Here is a 20,948-nt window from a genome sequence, read left to right as displayed (position 1 = left end):
GTCGGGGTGAAGCAGGGAACATCTGGCTGCACAGCGACTCCGGGCTGGAAATGTCCCATTTCCTCTTGAGGGGTCAATGAGTTGCCTAAGGGAGGGGAGCGCCGGCAGAGAGTCAGGGGTACGTGAGTCAGGGCCTTGGGGGGGTGCTCGTAGGCAGAGGAGGGTACTGGCGGTCTGCTGTGGTCCATCCCTTGGAGCCGTGGCCATCTGGCCACCACTGACCCTGGTGGACATCCTAACCCCGCACACACAGCCTCCTGTGAGGTTGTTCAACCACCCAGTTTGAAGGACACGCAAACATCCCATCACCAAGTTGTCTCTGCCTCAGGGACCAGCATAGCCTCGATAATGCCATGAGATCAGCGCCTCCTTCCTGGTCCCCCACACCACCGAGAAGAGGAATGTCCTGTCCTGCCCGGGTTGGGAGGCAGGGGAAGGCGGAGAGGAAGCTGGAGTCCTGGAGGGATGAGGCCTCACTGGACAGTTTTCAGCAAAAGAAATGAGGTTCCTCAGCCTGCAGGATGGAGGAGGGAACACCCCCCTCACCCCTACCCCTCTCTGGCCAGCATCCCAGCTGACACACGTACCTCGCCTCCCCTCTCCCCTGCGAGGGCCTTATGATAGAAATGGCTCGGCAACCCGACCCGCACCTTCCATCCCAGGTGGTAGGCTGTGCCCTGAACCTGACACAGTCATGCTCTCTGCCTCTTTTTCCAGGCTCTTCCCATACCTCCTAGGGAGAATATAGCCCTGTATCCATCTTGTTCTCCAGTCCAAGCTCTGAAGCCAGCCCCAGGACCTTCCCCTCAAGTGACCTCAGAGCACCCACTGTCCCAGCCTTGCAAGAAGCTGAATCAACTGTCATGAGCGTTCTTCTTTAATTTTTCCAAATGGGGTTAATGGTGTCCCTGGGGAGCCTGGGAGCTCCTGGAAGGGTCAGATTGAATACCACCTCCCACCAACAACACACGGGAAGAGTGTGGCCAAAATACACTTGTGAACAAAGTGGTTAATGCGGGGGGGGGGCGGCGCATGCAGGTGGACAGTAGGGGCTGTTCTTCAGACATCCCCTCCGCTGAGGAAGCCGGGAGTCTCAGGGTGGGAGATTTTCTTTTTTTTTTTTTTTAAAGATTTTATTTATTTATTTGACAGAGAGAGAGAGACAGCGAGAGCAGGAACAGGAGCAGGGAGAGTGGGAGAGGGAGAAGCAGGCTTCCCGCCGAACAGGGAGCCCGATGTGGGACTCGATCCCAGGACCCTGGGATCATGACCCGAGCCGAAGGCAGACGCTTAACGACTGAGCCACCCAGGCGCCCTGGGTGGGAGATTTTCTATCTGGATGGCCCCCTTGAGGCGGCAGCATCCCGTGGCTGGGCTCAGACCACCTTCTGGGCCTCTGAGGGAGCTCACAGCCACTCAGGAGGAGACAGGCTGCTCTGCATCACTTCCCACCCCCTCGGGGGCCCTGGGCAGGGCTTTACCTCCCCTCGCTGCAGCTTGCCGGTCTCCCCCCAGCCTCTTGAAATCTTTGAAACAAAATGTATGGCATGCCTCCGAACTGCCTGGCATTGTTGGCATCTTAGGTCCATGAGTGAGTAAAACATAGATCCCCACCCCCGTGGAGCTGACGGGTGGGGGTGTCAGTTAGCAAAACCATGACGGCATGGTAGCAGGGGTGCATCTTCTGGGTTAAAGAACAATAGAGGGGTAGGGCCATCAGGAGCGTGGGCAGCAGGGCCCTCCAACCCTAACTAAGACTCCATGAGACAGTTGAACAGACTTGAAAGAGGTGAGGAGTTAGCCATTGGGAAATCTGGAGGGAAGCCATTCTGGGCAAAGAGACTGCGTGGGCTGAGCCCCTGCCAGTGTTCCAGAAGCTAGAGCCAGTGTGGATCCAGGGGAGAGGGCCACGGGGAGAAGGGCCGTAGGCTTGGTCCCTGCGGCACCGTGCAAGGTCGGGAGGACCAGTGGAAGGACGTCGGCCTTGGCTCTGAGTAAAATGGGAAGCGTACTGAGGCCAGTCATGACGAGTTGGGGCCACAGGCTTCGGGGTGGCCTCCCAGCAGGAGAGGAGGAGGAACACAAGACCAGGGGATGCCCATGGGGACCGACAGGTGGAGACAGGCAGGAAGTGGGACCTGTCCTGAGCTGAAGGAGCTCGGTTCTAAGACGGAACTGATTCTCCCCAAAAATGTTTAAGAAAATCTCTGTGGCCCCTGCTGGGAGGGTCCCTCCTCGGCTTTGGGCGGGGAGTGGAGACCCCTCAGCAGAGACCGCACACCTGGGAGACGCTGTGGAGGTCAGTGCTCCAGGCGCCAGATCGGGCCTGAGGACTGGCAGCTGAGAGCAAGTGGGTAGACAAGAAAGAGTCTTGTCTCTTTCAGGGACGGCACGCCCTGGTCGGGGGAGGTGGCCCTGAGGATCTGGGCAGCCTGTCCCCAGGCCTGACTCTGGGTCCCTGCTGAACTTGTGTTTCTGGTGCTTCCTGTTATTATTAGCATCGCTATTACTAATGAGGATTGTCATCAATATTAATACATGCACGTGGATTCCTGATTCTCCTCCTACTTCCCTATTTGCTGCTTGCTGGCTCCTCACTTCTTCCCCCAGATGGGAAGTCACCTCCAAATTCAATCCCGAGGCTTCACTCATTCCATCTCCCTCCCTGCGGGCCTGCCACTGCCCCAGCCCCCACCCCTGTGCAGTTAGATGTCCGCCCGCAAGCCTGCCCTCTTGCCGTATGAAATGCCATACTGAGGGCTGGGGGCCTGGGGAGCAACCATTTGCAGAGCCCCAGCGATGTACCGGGCTCTGTAATAAGCATTCACACAAAATAGCCCTGTTACTATTTCATTTTACAGAGGAAAAAGCTGAGGCTTTGGGGCTTATTACATAACTATGAACTCAGGTCTGTCTGTCTCCAGAACTAAGGTATTTTCCCTTGCATGTGTGAACGTGACTAACCCACACATATTTATTACAAGTTTTCTTCCCCTCACCTTTCCTTCTTTCTTCCCCAAACACCCACCATGGGTCCATCATCACCATGGACTCAGCCCCTCAGCCCCTAGAGTCTCCCCATCCCCCTCCACTCTGTTTCCTGACTTGGTCAAGGGCTTCAGTCCCCTCCCAGGCACACAGTGTCCCACCCTGTCCTCCTAAAACGCATGCAGGAAGGCCACTGCGGGGCGGCACCTGGCTGTCTTGTCCACGCCTCACTAGCCCGCACAGCGACCGCACCCGAGCGCCCCCAGCTTTACCCAGAGCGACACCGTCCCACCTCACCTGCATGGTCCCACTTCCCTCTAGGCTCTGTGCCTTCTGCATGTCCCTCCTGATCTAACTGCAAGGAACTGACCGGAATGGGTTTTGGTCCACACCCCAGGAATAAACGAGAGATCGCTGCAGAGGGGCTGGGTGCTGAGGGTAAACTGCAAGCAGGGCTTTCCCAGGACATTCTAGGGAAGCACAGGAGACAAGGCTAAAGTTCGGACCAGTCCCCTACCTCCAGACAGTGATTGTGTAATTCTCAAAAACCCCTGGTTTCCAGGGAGGCAGGAAAAACCACCACCCCCTCCCAGAGTCACCACCAGAGTCTGCGGGCCCAGAGCAATCACAATGTAATTGGGCAGCATGATGCTGAAACTTACTCTAGTGGAAACCCAGCGAAGAAAATTCACTGGGATTCCATGCTTCTCAGGTCTTAAGAATTGGGGGCTTAAAAGAGGATGACTAGAGCATCACTTCCTAAAACCTGGAGAGACTCAGGAGGAACTGAGTCAGGAGGGACTCGGTGTCTCCCGAATAGATTTCCCAGGGTATGCTGGGAGACGAATTCACGGGAATTCTGTGGTCACCCTGATGGTGACCAGGGACACATAAATGATCTACTTTTCCAGTGAGCAGAGGAGCTAGAATTCCACTCTGGCAAGGCTGGAGAGGCACACAGAAAGCAGCCCTGGGAAGCAGAAGGGAGACAAGAGATTTTGTGCTGCTAATATCTCCACGGAAAAACAGCGAAGAATCAGGACTGTACTTGGGATTCCCTCTCCTGAGGCAGCATCTGTGCGCACAGCCGTGTGCTTGCCCGGTGACATGGCCCACCCAAAATTTACCAGCCCGTTGTTAAATGCAGCCATTACTAAAAATTAATTTCTATAAATTTACAGTTAAATTACATTAAAACAAAAGAGATAAGTACTCAAAACTCATCACTTCCTAAGTATTTTACTAAGGTTCCCTTTTTTTGAGAGAGAGAGAGCGCGCGCGTGCGCAGTGGGTGGGGAGGGAGAGAGAATCTTAAGCAGAATTCACACTCAGCACGGAGCCTGACGTGGGGCTCGATCCCACAGCCCTGAGATCATGACTTGAGCTGAAATCAAGAGTCGGATGCTTACCTGACCAAGCCACCCAGGTGCCCCTACTAAGGTTCACTATTGTCTCGGTGCTGGAGGTCATTTACTTCCGTGGAACCTGTTTCGTGGAACTAGTCTACGGTGGCGTCCTGTGGCACGCTGCTCCCAGTCCGCGCCAGGGCGTCATGTCCTAGCTGGAAACCAGCCCCGCTGGGAGTGCGCGCATCTCAGAAAGGGCAAATGCTACAAATCAGGGCTTCCCGCCCCCCCGCCCCAGCCACCGTTACACATTCACCACCACAAGTGTTCTCCCCCAACACTGACAAGGGGTTCATGAAGGACAAAGAAGAGACTAAGGTGCCCCTAGAGCAAAATGGCAGGAGCAGAACCACCTCTCCCATCCGCCATGGAGGTGAGCGAGCGCTGTGGGACTGACTGAGAGCCCGCCTGGGGTTTAGGAACTTCCCCGGGTACACTGGGTCACCCTACTGGAAGTCGTTTCCAGAGCCTCTCTAAAATCTCTCTTACTGCTTCATAATGAGGTTTTCTTGCCAGACCTCGCTGTTCTCAGCCCTCAACGAAGGCTGCCTGAGCATGGCTCCCTGGTTCCCGGAACGGGGAAGATGATGTCATTCAACAGAACCTCTACAGCCAGCTAGCTGTCAGTCCATCCCTCATCGCCTTCCAGGAGGCTGAGCTGGAGGCTCCTCAGACTGGGAGGGCCCTCCCCAAGTCATCCTGTGCAGGCTCCTGCCTTAGGGAAGAAGTGTGCCAGGCCCTGTGCCCGCCAAAGTTGTAACTCTATCTGCAAGCAAGTCATCCTATAGATGCTCACTGATATGTCCAAACGCAACGAGGGGATGCATGATTCCTGCAGTCCTCTGCTCCCCTCACCACTCGATCCCCTTACCCCCTGTACCCCACCCATCCCCAAGAACCCACCCCCACCCCCAAGGCTTTTGTCCCTGGCTCCCTCAGTCCCACCACTGTCTCTCCTTTCTCTTCCCAAGCTCCAGCAAGACAGAGCCAGCCATGCCCGCACCCTCTGGCCAATACCCAAGCCAACCAGAGGGCTTTGTAGTTGCATATAACCAAGCAGGGTTTCAGGGCTTTCTCAGTTTAGAAACATGGAACCCAGGTAAGTTGGGGGTCCATCCACACCCCGCACTTCATGCAGTCCCAGGGTGGGAGCAGGGAGCATTAGGAAGCCTCCCAGGGAAGAGGCAAAGAGAAGGAAACGCCTGGGCTCTCAACAGGCAGGTGGCTGGGCAGAGGCAGGTAGAACTGTGTTCTTCAGAAGACCCTCAGCCCCTAGACCGGACACACTCCCGGCTGTTGCCTGTTGCAGCCATCCTGTGCAGAGTCCAACCACTTGGTCCCCCAGAGGCAGCTGACTTGGAAATGTGACGCTTAGGGCTCCCTGAGAGTAGAACTTGGACCAGGGGATAAAAGCTCTAGGGAATAAAAACTGGGTTCAATAGAAGAAATCTCTCTCTGACAGTCAGAGGCCGAATGGACTGCTTTGGGAGATAGCCAGATGCCAGTGGAGGTACCCAAGAGGTTGGAGGATCCTTTGTCAGGAATGCTGTAGAAGGAATTCAGCTATCAGAGAAACAGCCTGATCTCCTAGAGTCAAACATGCCTGGATCAACACCTGCATTATTACCTTTGTGGCCTTGGCCAAGATATCTATCCCTCAAGCCCCGGTTTCTTCATCTGCACAATGGGACACTGCACGACATCATACGACTAGAGCAAGGATTAAAGAAGACAAAAATATTGGAAAGCACCTGGCACTTAATGGGTTCCCAATAAATGTCCATCCCCTTTCCATTAAAGGGGGGGCCGGCTGGGGGAGGTTACACTGGATGCCCTCGAAGGTCTTCTACCGCAGAGCGTGGCTCTGAAACCCTTCCTGGCAGTTGAGAAGGAAGGGATACGCCCGGGAGAGATGAGGAAGGAGGAGGAGGAAGAAGAGTGCGGAGGATGGCTGGGAACCTTCGGGGAGGTCATCCCGGTCAGTCCCGCGGTTCCCCTCCTCTGCCTTCCGGAATGGGAGGGGAAAGCGGGACGTACGGTGCAGTTGCCCCAGCTACCCCTTCCAGCCCGCCCGCCCCAGGTGGGAGGGAGGAACCGGCGGAAGCAGCGGCCGGCGGGGAGGCCCGCGTCCCCGGCCCCGCGCCGCCCTCGGCGGAACCACAGCCAGCAGTCTGAGGTCTTACAGGTGCTTTATTGTGCTAACACCGCGCCTGGGAGCTCCGATCTCTCGCGCCACCGGCCAGTCCGAACCCGCACCCACTCCCCGGCCCCGGGGCCCTCCGCCTCCGGCCTCGACCGCGCTCGGCGCTCCCCGCCCCTCCCGCCGAGGCAGGGGCGCCGCCTCGTGCGCGGGCCCCGGGGAGGCGCCGTGGGCTCCGGTGGCCGGGAGGCCCGGGGCGGGCGCGGGGCCGAGCGCGTCCCCAGCGGCGGGCGGGCAACCCCTTGGCGCGCTCACACCAGGAGGCCGTCGGTGCGCGGCCGCGGCCCCTCGGCGCAGTCGGCGGGCTCGGCGCTCTTGACCTTGACGTAGACCGGGGAGGGGCCCGCTTCGCAGGCGGCGGCGGCGGCGGCGCAGGGCGCCAGGGCCACGTCCTCGGGGCCGCCGCAGGGCGGGGGCGCGTACTTGCGGCGCAGGGAGCGGCTGACGGTCTGCGTCGGGTACCCCAGCAGGTGGGTGACGCTGCGGCCGCGCCCGCTGGCCTTGCCCCCGGGCGCCTCGGTGTCCTCTCTGTGGAAACAACAGGCGGGCGGGTGAGCGGGCTCCTCCGGGCGCGGCGTGGGCACGGCCTGGCGGGCGCCGGGGAAGCCGGCAGCCTCTCGGCCCCGCCCCTCCCTCCGCCTGCGCCTCGCCTCTCCCTCGGCCTCCTCCTGGCCGGCGGCCCCGCCGCGGCCCCCGCTCAGGAGCCCTCCGTGCCCGTCCGACGTGCGCACGGCCGCCCGCCTTCGCGGGGACCCAGAGGAGCTGCCTTACCTGTCCCTCTCTCCTTAGCTAACACCAGCCTGGCCCTCTCGCTTTCTCTTCTCCGCGCCTCTGCCCCTCAACGTCCTGCTCCCTCTCTTCCTCCATCCCCAGGGCACTGCAGCCATTAGCACGACTAGTCTTGTTCTAGTTTTATTTCTAGTTGGTTTCTAATATAAGTTATTGGCACTATTCTTACTATTGACTCTTCTTAAATAAGCATGTCCAGAATTGTCACCGGCGCGAAATAGGGGGAACATGCAAAAATACAGACCCTGCCCTCCAGGAGCTTACAGTCTAGACAAGATGGACAGAGAGGTGCACAGACAGGAGGGAAACGGAGGGCAGGGGGGTAGAGGTGAAGACTGGCGCGGGAGGGGGAGAGAGGAGCCACGACGAGTGGCAGGTCGACATGCTGCGGTCCCAGCACTCCTGGCGATGGCAGGCAGGGTGGGGGTGGGGATCCCGGCCGGCCGGTGGCAGGCAGGGGTGAGGAGGGGCAGGGCGCCGGTCCCCTGCCGCTCGGCAGCATGCAGCATGCATCAGGTTTTACCTGATCTCACTAGCCAAGTCGCCGCAGGCCCCTCCGCAGGCCCCTCCGCCGACCCCGCCGCCGTTGCTGTAGCCGAAGGCACCGCGGGCGCCGCCGGCCCCGGGGCCCCCGCAGCAGCAGCAGATGAGCCCCCAGATGCCCACCATCAGACAGCCCAGCATGAGCAGAGAGCCCAGCACTGCGCCTATGATCATGCCTATGCGCCGGGAGTCTGTGGAGAGAAGTAAAGACAGTCAGGTGCCTGGCTCACCAGGAGGTGCCAGGGCGGGTCCTCTGTGGGAAAGAGAGCAAGGATCCCCCGGGGGATCTCAGGGCCCTGGGACACCCAGTGAGGAAGGATGGGGAGATGCCAGTTACCCCTCAAAGTGCATATTTCTCCCAGGGGTTCCCAGCCACCCCCAGCAGAGCCTTACACACTGATGGCAGCGGGGGAGGGGGGTCTCCAAACACAGCCCAGCTTCCTCCAGCCCCGCCCTCCCGGTCCCAGGGCCCCCAGGGCCACTGTCACTGCACCCACCTGAGACCTTCACCTCCACCACACACACGCTGTAGCCCACGTGGTTGGCCACTGTGCACTGATAGAGCCCATTATCCTCGCGGGAGATGTCCTTCAGCAGCAGGTCACCATTGTTCAGACCTGAAACAAGGAACGCCAGGGGGCTGGAGCGAAGGCCAGGGGCCTGGTGTCTGAGAGCACCACCCCAGCCCAGGCCACTGCCGGTGGGGCCTGAAGGAGGGAAGGTGTGCACACACACACACACACACACACAGGCCCACCCCACTCTCCAGGTAAGTCGCTTTCCCAGCATTCAGAGAGGCAAGGCAGGCCCCTCTCCCAGCAACAGGACAGAGACACCATTCATTCACCCTGTGACCTCAGGGAAATGTGTCCCCTCTCTGGGCCTTGGTGTCCTTCTTTGAACAGTGAGGACAAGGTTAGACCAGAGGAATTCTAAAGGCCCCTCCAGCCCTGATATTGTCTGGTTGTGAGTCCTGTGCAGCTTCTCCCTGTCTCCCCCCCATTTCCTCCTCACATGGCCCTGGAAGGTAGACGTCATTATTCCTTCTCCGTGTGAGATGAAGCCAAGGCAGGGCGACGTGCTGCCAGCAGTGATGCAGCCGGGACCTGAGCCTAGCTCTTACCTACCTGTCCCAGACCCTGCTCCCTGCACCCCGGGGCCCGCTGCTCGCCCAGTCCCACCTTGGTTCATGGAGCTGTGGAAGGACTCCTGGTAAGAGAGCTCGGAGTGGAAGCTGTGCTGTGAGTGGTAGGAGCCGGCGCGGTAGGGGTGGGTGTGCCCGCTGATCTTGGCCCACTTGTAGGAGAGCGGCGGGGTGCCCCCATTGGCAAAGCACTTCAGCACCACGTCATTGCCGTGGGTCATGTGGCCCTCAGACCAGCACATGGGCACCGCGGGCCGTGCTGCAGAGAATGGGGCAGGTGTGAGCCAGGGCCCAGCAAGAGGCTCCGAAGTCTGGGGAAGGGGCACCCGGAGGCGTGCAGCTGTACCTTGGACAGTGACGGTGACCTTCCGGCTGGCCATGGTGGTCTTCTTCACCCTACACTCGTACGTGGCTGTGTCCGACACCTGCAGGTTCATGAGGTTGATGGAGGCATCGTACTGGCTGGGGTCCGAGGCTGCAAAGCGGACCCTCTGCTGCAGATGGGGGAGGTTGCCATGGTTGATCCTCTTGTCCTGGTAACTAAGGAACTGTGAAGAAGGGAACACGGAGATGGTGAAACAGGCAGAGCCAAGGAGCCCCCCATGGCGCGGCTGCCTCGGGCACCTCACTGAACTTCTCGGAGACTCTATTGATGGTAATGATGGTGATGATGACACCAGACCCATTAACCTGGTAGTGAGTGTGTGAGAGCTGATGAGATCAGGCGCTTTGGAAAGTGTAAGCTCAGGCTGGGACTGCCCTGAGGCCTCCCGTGCCCTCCTCTGGAGCGGGTGGGAGAAGGCGGACTGTGATTTGTGATTGCAGAGCCCTCGTCCCTGTTGCCCCCATCCCCAGAGAGTCCATGGGGTAAGTTCGAGGTCCTCACTTGCTTATCTGCCCTCGTTTTCCCCTCAGGGTGTTGGCGCCCTGCAGGTAGACACTGTGAAGCGTATGGTAAGGGGAACCCTAAGCCCGACACTCACCACATTCTCCCGGTGTGAGGGGTCTGAATTGAGCTGCATCCACTCGATGTCCAGCCCATTGGGACCATAGTCCTCGGGGTCCAGGATGTAGGGGCAGCCCAGTCTCACACTGTCACCTTCTGCCAGGTACAGGACTTCCTGGCCATCCCCGTTGATCCGCACAGCAGACAGCAGCGCTAGGGGAGGGGCAGGGCAGATGGGGTGGGGGAGAAGACCAGGGGGTGGGGGGTCGGCTTCAGCCCCTCTCTCCACCATTCTCGGTGGAGTTCCCTAGGAAGCGGTGGCTGCCTTCAGCACGTGTGTGCGCGTGTGAGAATGCAGGGATTGTTCTGTGAGGTCTGTGCATACTCGTGTACGCGGGTCCGTATTCTGTAACTGTGGGATTGCTTCGGAGTACTGTTTGTGTGTATACGGCTGTTACGTGTGCTTGTGTGTGTGCGTGGTTGTGCAAGACTGCGTGCGCACACGGGTGCATGTAGGGTGCTTATGAGGACTTGCGGCTGCGTCGGCGTACGTAGGGGTATTCATGCCTAGAACCAGGTAGGGTATCGTACATACATGACGTGTGTGTGTGTGTGTGTAAGCACATGAAGCCGCCAGAGTTGTTAAATGCTCTGATGGAGAAGCCTGGCTCGTTAAAAGGCGCCTCTGTCTGGGCCAGTGAGACGCACCTGTCTGGAGGCAGGAGGACGGACACCGCGGCCTCCAGGGTCCCTTTCCAGCCCGAGGAGCAGGAGGCTGGACGTGCCTGTGTGTGCGTCTGGTATGACTGCATGGGTGTGACCGCGTGTGCCTGGCTGTGTAAGTGCTCTGGGTGGCCATCTGTGCCTGTGGCGGCAGGGGGCAGCTGTGAGCAGGGGCCTGGCTGTGTCTGTCCGGCGGTGCGCGGTGCCGTGTGCCTGGGAATAGGGCCGCATGCGTCTGCGGCACGGTCTGAGCCTCGCGTGATGCCACGGCATTGTGGCTTGCGTCCTTCCCCGCACGGTGGTGTGGTCCGGGGCAGCCGCCCTCTCATGCTCGCTCCCCTTGGGGCCCCTCCCGCTCCTAACAGCCCTCGCTCTACTGACTCAGCCGGGGTGAGGAGCCAGGATCCGGAAGCTCAGGCCTGAGCTCCTTGCCCTCCCTACCCTGAAGCCCCAGGCAAGCACTAGCCCCAACCGGTTGGACCCAGAGAGGAAGACGAAGCGGGGGGAGGGGGGGTTGGTGGTGTGCGGGGCCCCAACCTCAGCAAGCAGGGCAGGCAGGCTCCACCTCCCAGACTCCTGCAGCCCTGGGCCCTGGCCCAGCCTGGCTCATCTCCTCCTGCATTCGTGACAGCCGGCAAATCCTTTGGAGTCCCAGCCCAGGTCTCAGCCACTCATTCTGCTCTGCCCGTCTCTCGATCTCTCTGGGGCCCCCGTTCTTGTTAGAGTGTCACACATGCAGTGACGTGTGGTCACACAGTGACACACTTTTGCAGACCTCCAAAATGCAGACGTCGGCCTATGCAGTCCCACCGTCCTCCCCACCCAGACACCGTCAGATCCGGACAGACCCACATCTGCACACAAACACCGGTACATATTAATGCAGGAGACGCGCCCACCGCACACTCCTAGAGTCCCCCGGCTGCATTCGTTCAAGACTCGACACACCTGCAGAAGCTTAGTTTGGTTCTAAAGAGCCAGAGGGGCCCTTTCAACACCCCCAACCCCTCAGGGATCCCTGAAATTGCCCCTCGGACCCCTGGTAGGGAGCAACCCTAACCCCCTGGGCTGCAGGGGGACCCAGAGCAGGTAGGCTGGCCACTGGGGCACTAACGGGATCCGGGGCCGCCTCCTCCAGCCCCAGGCCAAGAGAACGCCAGCTCTCCTGAGATAAGGATCCTGATGCTGACTGCCAGATCCCGGGGCAGCTGGAGGCACGCCAGGTAGGAGCCAGAACCCAGCGGAGAGCAGAGGCTCCCCCCGAGGAAGGGCTGCTGGGAGCAACCCACAACCCTGAGGCCTGTCTCCATACCCAGGGGGCTAGTGGGCAGGAGGGCAAGGATGCAGGGAAGGGGCCTGGGAAAGAGGGACAGGCTGAACCACACTGCAAGAGGCTGTGTCCTCCGTGGTCCCAGGCCAGGGGGCCTCACCTAGCCTCTAAACCTCCCGCCAGGGCTCCAGCCTTTCCACACCCCTTCACGCTCCCCTGAGGACGTTGTTCCTGCTGTCTCACCTTGGTCCCTCTTGCTGTGGCACTAAGGAAGTATTCCAGGGAATGGGAGAGAAGAGAGAGGCTGGAGAGAGGGAAGAAAGCCAGGGTGGGAGAGCGAGCTGGTCAGGATGCCCCGGAGAGAGGGAGGGAGGACAGGGGCAGGGGCGATGCATGGCCCCCCACGAAAGCCCCAGGGCTGCACTCCCTCTGGGGGTGTCTACTCTCAGCTTGTAAATCCTTCGTGAATTGTCAAGCTGCTTCCCCAGCGCCTAACCCTCCGCCTGGAGGTGAGGGAGGAGAGAAAAGCAGCCCTTATGAGGGCATTGGAGCCTGGATACACGGGGGGGGCCGGGTCTGCCCTCCCACACCCACTCCACACCCCACACCACACACCACACACACACACACGCACACACACGTGCGCGCACGTGCATGAACAAAGGCTGAAAACGCTCCCCCCTCCCCGAGTTCCTCCCACAAACCCCCTCGTGCCAAATCCAGACCCCACGAGGGTCTCAGAGCCTTTTCCAGCGAGGCCCACACAGAAGGGCCCTTGCCGGGACTTGCCCCAGCCTGGCAGGCAGCCACGGCATCTGCTCCTGAGCCCTGCTCTCAGGGTGCGCCCCGGTGGGGCGAGGGGGCCCTGGGAGGCGCCGTCCCCCCCCCCGCCTCATCCTGGGGGTGTGGCGCTACCCAGGAGCTCTCAGAGCTCAGGGGCCCGGAGCAGACGTCCCTGCTTCACCCACGCAGACTACACCGAGGCTCTGCCTTCTCGCGGCAAGCCCCTCCCTGCCCTTGGCTCGAGCCTGGGGGCCGGGGTGGGTCCCTCCTCCAGGAATAGTACACACTGAGGAGAAGGGGTCTTTCCTGGCTCCTCCTCAGCGCCTCCAGCTTTGCTGCTCACCTGACACCCCGGCCCGCCCCCAGGCCCCCCCAGTTCTCAGGCAGGCCTGGACTCCCATGCACACCTTGTGCATGCATGTTTGAGCCCACACGGCTCACAGACACAGCAAAGATCCATCAGGGACTCCTGCCCCGTAGACACGTGCCCCAAACCTTCAGGCACAGGCTCTCCTGGGGAGAGGCCCCTTGGCGATATCCAAAGTGGGGTAGCAGCAGGCACCTCCGACCACCTCCGAGGCTCGTCTGCGGGCCCCTTGCTGCCCCTTCCCTGCCCGTCCAGCATCGTGTGGGTGTCCCTGCTGGATGCCCGGCCCCATACCTGGGCTCAGGCACACGAGTAGAAGGTGGAATGCTCCTCGAACTCCCATGTCTCTAGGCTTGGCGTCTCCTCCGCCTGGGCTGGGTATCCTGGGGGCCGGTGGTGGTGGGCGTGTGGGGACAGGTGGAGGGAGGGGGTACTGAGGGCCTAGACACTGCCCGGGGTGGCAGGAAGGTGCAATGAGTGCCCAGCCGCAACCGGAGTTATTTCTATAGGAGGGAGGGGGCCTGGTCCCCGCCTTAGGGAGGAGCCCCAGGAACCCTAATTATCAGGGTGACAGAGTGGCCTACCCAGGCATTACCCGGCCCTCACCCAAGCTCTTCCCGATCCCAAGAGTGGCGCAGGGCGGCCAGTGGGACTTGTAATTAGGCACCTGTTAAACTTCCACTTCCTCCTGGCCCCATCCTCGGGATAACAACAGTCGCCCCACTTCACAGCGTCCACAGGGCTCCTCTCATCACCACTCATTTGTTGCCTCCTTCTCTGGGGGAAACGGAGAAGTGGAAGGAGAGTCAGGCTTGGGGAGGAAGGGTGACCAGGCCCTGAAGGGTTAATACTGAGTCCAGGGGTCTGACTCCACCTCCCCCGCAGGCTCCAGGGTTTCAGCGCCCCCCCCCCCCCCCCCGCAGCATCCAGACCCACCGACAGACCCTCAGGGGCCTCCCCCAAGTTGAGGTCTGTGGAAAGGGGCTGCAAGGAAAGGGACACAGGCTGGAGGGAAGGCCCAGGCAGGTGAAAGGGACCCGGGAATGTCCAGCCCACCTTCCCGCTGAGGCCTCTGGCCCTTCAAAGGTAGTCAAGCCTCCTGAGCTGCAAGAGAAGGGGGGGGCGTCTGGGAATGGGGGTCTTCCCCTGGCTGCCCCTCTGGAGCTGTGTCCCCCACCCATACCTGAGGTGAGGTCAGCCCTGAGGGCAGGGGATCCCTGGGAGCGGAGCTGCTGGGGAGATCAAACCCCCCGTCTCCCCGCAGAACCAACCCCATTCCAGCGGGGCTTGGGAGGAGAGGAGCCAGGTTTGTGGAGGGGGTGAGGGGCATACATGGGGGCAGCGGGGGGGAGGGGGGAAGCACCAGGAGGGCCAGGGAAGGGGGCGAGCCCATGTGCACCTGCTCACCCGACGTGAGTTATGTCTCTGCTGTGTATACTTATTTTAGGGATCATTTTGTGTCTGTCCTTGCTTCTCTGCCCAGGAAAGCAGACCAGGACCCTTATGACCTCAGCAGCTCGCTGGGGGGACAAGGCCAGCACAGTTCTGGGCAGGTTGGAGCTGGGTGGGGAGGTCCTAGCAGGCAAAGGGAGAGGGCAGAGCACCAGCCCTGGCTAGTGCTCTGGAGGGGTCTCAGGGCTGTCCCGCACACGATGGTGGGGGTCAGGTCCTGAGTGGCCCTGCTGCAGCAGCTCAACCCCCTCAGAGGAATCCAGGGTCCTCCCCTTCCCTGGCAGGGGGCACAGGGAGGGCAGGGGTTGGGGGAAGAGTCTTGGAGAGAGTTCTGGGCTCAGGGGCAGCCCAAAACAAGGAAGCACAAGGCTTCCACGCGTCTTTGCGCTCCAAACCTCTCCACCTGCACTCTCAGCGATGACAGGGTGCTCTGGGACCCACTGATGTACCGATGAATATCCTTATTTCCTTGTTTATTTTGAAGTTTATGGGATTGCCCTGCAGGCTTGGGAGATCAGGGATCATTATTATTCCCCAGTTTACAGAAAGGGGATGCAGCCCAGGTGCTGCGGTGGGCCTGACAGAGTGGGGGACACCCAGGCATCCTGACTCTCAATCCAGAGTGGCCCAAGGAAAGGGCTGGGTGGCCCTGTGGGTTCATAGACCCACCCGCAGGGGGAAAGTGTAGAAGGTCAGGGATAGACAGGGGGAGAACGGTAGGCCAGGAAGAAGGGGATTGAACACACTCGAGTATACGGTTGGTGGATTAGGTCCTGGGTAGTTCATGCCAGAGTTGGGGTGAAGATTGGATCAGTTAGTTGGGATTACCAAGGAGCTCAAGGTTCAACTTGAGGCTCGGATGGGAACGAAGGCTAGATTAAGCTCGATTAACAGCGGGAGCTGAGGCCGGGGTTTGTGGCCCGGGTCCGTGTTAGGATAAGGCATGAACAGGGGTTTACTTTCACTCACAGCCTGGCACGGGAAGCTGAAGGCCAGGCTGAGACTGACTTGGGCTGGGGCTCCTGCTAGCTAAGTTTGGGATTTGTTCAATTTGAGTTTGGGATTTGACTTAGGACGGGCTATGGTTATGTTTAGGACATGAGTGGCAGTTATATGGGCAGGGTGATTCGTGGGGATCAAAAGTGAGGTTTTATTTATGAGACAGAAAGACTTCAGTCTCCAACTGCTAAATGCCAGATTGGCTAGAATATTCATCCCTTTGCTCTAGGAGAACACCAGTGTCATATCAACATATACCAGTGTGTGAATTGAGGTCCCAAGTTTCGGGAGAGAGTTCCAAGTATGCACGAGCCCACCTGAAGCAACCTCATCCCCTAATAAATATAACCTCAGGAGTCCTGCTCCACAACCCAAGCCCGCCACCAGTCCAGCTCCCCGAGTGACATGGGGGGGGTGGGATGCAGTGAGTGGGGCTTGGGTGCCATATTGAACCAGAAGACAGGACCGACCAGAGGCAGTCTTACTGGCTCAGAGGAGGGTCCTGGTTTTGGAGTCTAGGGGATGCATGTTGGGAGAGACTGAGGGCCTAGATACTCCTAGAACAGTCACTTTTGAGGGCTCCACACTAGGGCCCCTCAAAGCCTCAAAAGGCAAAGCACATTGTTGTTCTCCTTTGACCCACTGAGGGCTAATTGCCACCTCCTTATAGTTTGGGGCCCATAAATGAAGCTGCCAGCCTTCCAGCCTTGTGCCCTGAGCCCTGCAGGGTTTTGGGGGGGAGGTGGCAGAGGGAGGGCCCTGGGGTATCAACCTGGTTTTCACAGCATAGGCCCGGCCCCCAGCCCATGTGTCGCTCTGGGCTCATCCTCAACACTGGGAGCCCCCTACCCCAACTCCTCCGTCTCCCTTTCCCCCACCCAGTCTCTACCTCCAAATATCCCGTGTCCCCACCCACTTTCTTTGCAGGTCTCAGAAAGGTCTGGACAGCTCCAGGGGACTATTGCGGTCTGTCTGTGCCCCAGGGAGAGAGAGGGTGATCGGGAGAGCAGGTGCTCAGGGAAGGGGCAGAGAAATGCATGTGACACCCCGATGGCTCATCAGAGGCTCTGAGAGACAGAAGAGGGAGAGGGCCCAGGCTGTCATCTGCGATCCAGTGCACACATTTCCAAAGGGCCTCTTGCTTTTCCCTAAGAAATCCTCTCTCAAGCCCCCCAGTGTGGGTTGTATTTGCTTCTATCCTAAGACAGAAGCAGAATCTCAAGACAGAGGCGTGGAAAGGAGTGAACGGAGACACCGAGAAGAAGGGAAGAGGCAGGCCCAGGACCCAGAGGAGCCCAGAGGCTACTTCTGAGCCGAGGTGCAGCCCAGCCCCACGATGTCTTGGGGAAGGACAGGCAGAGGCCTTGGCCAGCCTCGTCTTCCTCCAAAGCCCTGCACAGCAGTTCCACACAGCCCTGTAGGCCCTGCGCTCCAGCCCCGCTCCCGGGGGCCCCAGGCTCAAGCTCAAGCTCCCGTCCCCCCTCCGGGGCCCTGGGTCTGCAACCTGCCCCCTACGAAACTCCACACACACACACTCACACAGTCAGCAGGCTCCTTAGCCCCTCACTCAGGTCCCCGTGTAGACCCAGGCAGCAGACCCCAGGAGTGGCCCCAGAGGAGAGGGTCTGGGAGCAGACGTCTGAACAGCCATGGGAGGGACACCAGTACACCAAGTCAGGAGAGCAGACAGGCGTCTGAGGCGCAGGGTCGCAGAGAAGCAGAAGACCTCTGCGGCTGATGCTTTCCAGCAGGTCTCAGCAAGGGCTGGTTGTGGGCGGGCAGCCAGGTGAGGCCACAGGGGGACGAGAAGAGTGGGGGCACGGGGGCACAGTTGGTGTGGCGGGAGACTGCCGAGTTCAGATGACGAAGTGTTGGTCGGTGACTGACAGAAGGCCGAGATCCACGTGTGGGCTCAGTTTCAGGAACTGGGTTGGGGCTGGGGGGCTGAGGGGCTGAGGCCGGGTCAGGGCTGGTGGGCAAGAGCTTCTGAGCCCTGCAGCTCCCCAGCCCCTGTCAGGCCTTCCAAGCCTCCTCGATTCCTGCTGCCCCCCCAGAAGAAGGGAGGCCCCTGGGAGGGGGCTGGGATGTGCCCCAGTCCCTCCCATCAAGTGATGCCCCGGACGGACAAGGGCAAGCAGCACGAAGGGTCCCCATCCCGGAGCGGGGCCTGCCGGCTCCCAGGCCAGGACAGCAGAGGGGCTGGGCGGGCTGAACATTACCAACTGAGCTACCGTCACGGGAACGGCTTAGAAAGAGTATGTGGGTTCCTGGTGAAGAATGGAGAGACTCTGAAGATCCGAGCTGTGTTCACCTCACGGAGTTCATCCATATCCTGCGGGATCCTCATCCATTCCACAAGCGGCAGCCATTAGCATAACTTGCTCTGTCCTTCTGGAGCGCCCGGCCTGGGGGGGAGAGCAGCGAGGGAAGGGGTGCCCCCTCGCTCACAGGCTCGTGAGCTACGGCGATGGGCGGCCTGCCCCCTGACCTGGTGGGAGTGGCGTTCCAATAGCTCTGGAGGACCACTCATGATGCGCCCGGGAGTGTGTGTCGGTCCTCGGGACATAAACCAGGGAGGTGCCAGACATGCCAGAGAAGAGGGTGAAGCAGGGTGAGTCGGCCGATGGTGCCTTTCGCACTGAGGGGAAGATCCTGGAGACCCGGACCTCTGGGGAGCTGCTCCCCACTCCAGCAGGGCATTCAGTGGGATTGGAGGCAGGCCTTCAGGATGGACCAGACAACCCAGACTGGTCGTCCCAGACGCCTGCACGTCTGTGTGTGGAGAGACCTTGGGATGGGTTACTCCACACGTCCAGGGGCACATTGCTTTGAATTTATAGAAATAAAATTTGCTTTTGATTGTGCCATGTGGATTCCGCCCCCAACACATACTGCAGAGGGGCCCGGTGGTCCTCCTCGGCGCCCGGGGCGGCCCCTGACAGTGGAGGCCGGCAGGGGCAGGAGACAAGCCCGGGGTGTGTCTGCTTCAGCCTTCTCCACTAAGCCCGCCCGGCCAACCCTCACTCTGCTCTCCTTGTGTTCATTTGTTTCCCGTTGCCCGGACACTGGGAGGGGTGGGGGAGGCGGTGCAGGGGGTGGGGCTCAGGGGCAGCACAGCTGGGCCAGGGCTGGCCAGGACAGTGGAGCCAGACTACACAGGAACCGGGATATGAGGTACCTGAAGGGGTGTGGTGTGTAAAAGGGGCCTGGACCTGTTTACTGCAGTCCCAGCTGGCAGGGGGATGCACAGGAAGACGTTCTGACCATCAGGGCTGGTCTGAGATAGCTTGGGTTGCCTTATGAGGTCATGAGCATCCTGTCTCTAGGGGTGTGCAAGCTCAAACTGCCCAGTCGTTTGATTAGAGGTTACAAAGGAGATTCAAGCACCAGAGGGTCTTTGCAGGTCCCTTCCAGACTTGAAATTCTCTGATTGGTGCTCACCCCACTAGGCCTGGGGATGGTCTCTCCCCAAGGGCCATACAGAAAAGCTCATTAGCTCTGGGCACTTTCTCTTGCTCTCCATTCTCACCCACCCCCTTGACTCCTCTTTCCAGGAGTCTCCTGAAAAAGCCACCCAAAAGCTCAACCCTATTCCTGTCCCAGCCTCAAAGCCATCAATGGGCACTGAGGTGATGGCCACGCGTCTCCCAAGAGGATATGCAGAATGCAAGGAGCGATGCGGAGCTTGAGCTAGGAAAGCTGAGAGAGAGGGAAGGTCTAACTACTTAAAGCCGGGCAGATGAAGAGCAACTTAGTCTTTTCTGGGACTCTGGATTTCTGTGATGTCGGAAATGAGCTTCTTCCCGGTAACCTTGGGTGCTCTGCTGGGATACCTCCCAGAGTGTGGGAGGGGGAGGGAAGGAGGCAGGTCACCTTGGCAGCAGCCTCGGATGCGGAGGAGACCCTGGTCTGGAGCGAGCCGTCCTCCCGCACAGCTGTCTCCAGGCTCCCACTCTGCAGAAGGAACTGTCGGCATAGATGAAAAGGGAGAGCAGTGAGGAGCTCCATGGCCTCCACAGCCAGACCGCTTGTCTGAGATTCCCGCGTCTCCCCTCTACTCTCCCTTTTCTCATCCCAAAAGCCCTGTGTGGCTTTGAACTCTCTGAGCCTCTTTCATCCGAGCCTAATCAAAGTGTTTTACTGAGACCAGTTAATGCCCGGCTGTGACCCGAGTCACAGATGGGGATGCTGAGGTGGTCAGGGTTGCTGAGGACATCCCAGCACCCCACTGAGTCAGGGACAGCCTGGCTTGGCCACCAGGGAAGGCTGCTGAGTTACACTCAACTGGAGCTGCTTCTTGGGCAGGTGCAAAGGTTTGAGACCGCCTCCAAGCCACAGTGGAGCATGACGGGGCTCCAAGCATAGGGAGCAGGCAACTGGCACACAGGCAGGAAGGGACACGGGAGGAGCCAGGAGCCGGGGTCACGTGCCCGGGAGGCAGCCGCCTGCACACCTGACCCAGGGCTCCGAGGTGGAGCCCAACCTCTGGATTTGCCAGGCTACACCAACCAGCCCAGTCTGACATTGCCAGGACCAGAAGACCCAAGGAGCAGGGGACAGGCAGCTGGGGAGTCCCTTGGGTACCCATACAACTAAGTCGGTAGCTTGGGCATGCTTCTTTTTTTTTTCCACAAGCTTCTAACATCTTTACATCAACAAAGACAATGCACCAAACACTCCCTGATTCGCCCAGCACGGGTCTCCCCTTTGCAGCTTCCCAGACACCCCGGGGCTGCCTCAGTGGCTTGAGGGGTTCAGAGCTCACTTCCGCCTCAGAGCAGAGGAGGGAAAACCAAAGCCTTCCCTAGGGGAAAGCACCACCCGCCCAAAGGCCCAATCTCTAGCAACAAGACTGAGGCTGGTTGTTCCTGAGCTCTGGGCCCACTAAGTCCTCAAGGAATTCCATTCGTCTCTCTGCTTTGCCCCAGAGTGGCCCACCCCCAGTCTGTAAGCCGGGCTCTGCCACCAAGCTCCTGCAGCCCGACCCCTGAGCCCCCACTAATGCCGCGGACCTCTTCCCTGTCACTATCTCCCCTGCCGTTCTCAGCGAGGGGGCGGAGGGTTTATAAAAGACGCAGCCCAGATGCTCCCTGCTTGCCTCCGAAGCCAGCTGCCTGCCGGGCACTGAGGAATGTCCCAGTTCTAGGAACTGGGTTCCTGCGGACGACTCAGGCCAGTCCCGAAGCCCGAGGAGGCCAGTGCAGGGCTGTTGAGGAATCCCAAGAGGAGCAACCAAACCTCTCTTCCACGTCACAGGCCAATTCCAAGAATTCCCAGAGGGAGCAACTCTGATGGCAGAACTGGGAGATTCTCCCCCAAACTGTCTTCCCCTGCTCAG

The 20,948-nt window shown here is 59.8% G+C and overlaps 1 protein-coding gene across 1 annotated transcript; it reads right to left on the bottom strand.

The window, feature by feature from the left end:
• Nucleotides 1-6,616: 6,616 nt before the first annotated feature.
• Nucleotides 6,617-13,502, bottom strand: VSIG8 (V-set and immunoglobulin domain containing 8). Its single transcript, XM_078076889.1, has 7 exons — nt 13,454-13,502; nt 10,054-10,229; nt 9,417-9,618; nt 9,108-9,329; nt 8,424-8,543; nt 7,907-8,117; nt 6,617-7,122 (listed from the first exon to the last, which is right to left on the bottom strand). The coding sequence occupies exons 1-7, from the start codon at nt 13,500-13,502 to the stop codon at nt 6,846-6,848; spliced, it is 1,257 nt and encodes a 418-aa protein (XP_077933015.1). The 3' UTR covers nt 6,617-6,845.
• Nucleotides 13,503-20,948: the final 7,446 nt, after the last annotated feature.

This window comes from Halichoerus grypus, chromosome 7 (genome assembly GCF_964656455.1).
Source record: "Halichoerus grypus chromosome 7, mHalGry1.hap1.1, whole genome shotgun sequence".
In the NCBI taxonomy this organism is placed as follows: domain Eukaryota; kingdom Metazoa; phylum Chordata; class Mammalia; order Carnivora; family Phocidae; genus Halichoerus; species Halichoerus grypus.
Note: the sequence above shows the minus strand (reverse complement) of the source record. Positions and strands in the feature narration are given on the sequence as shown.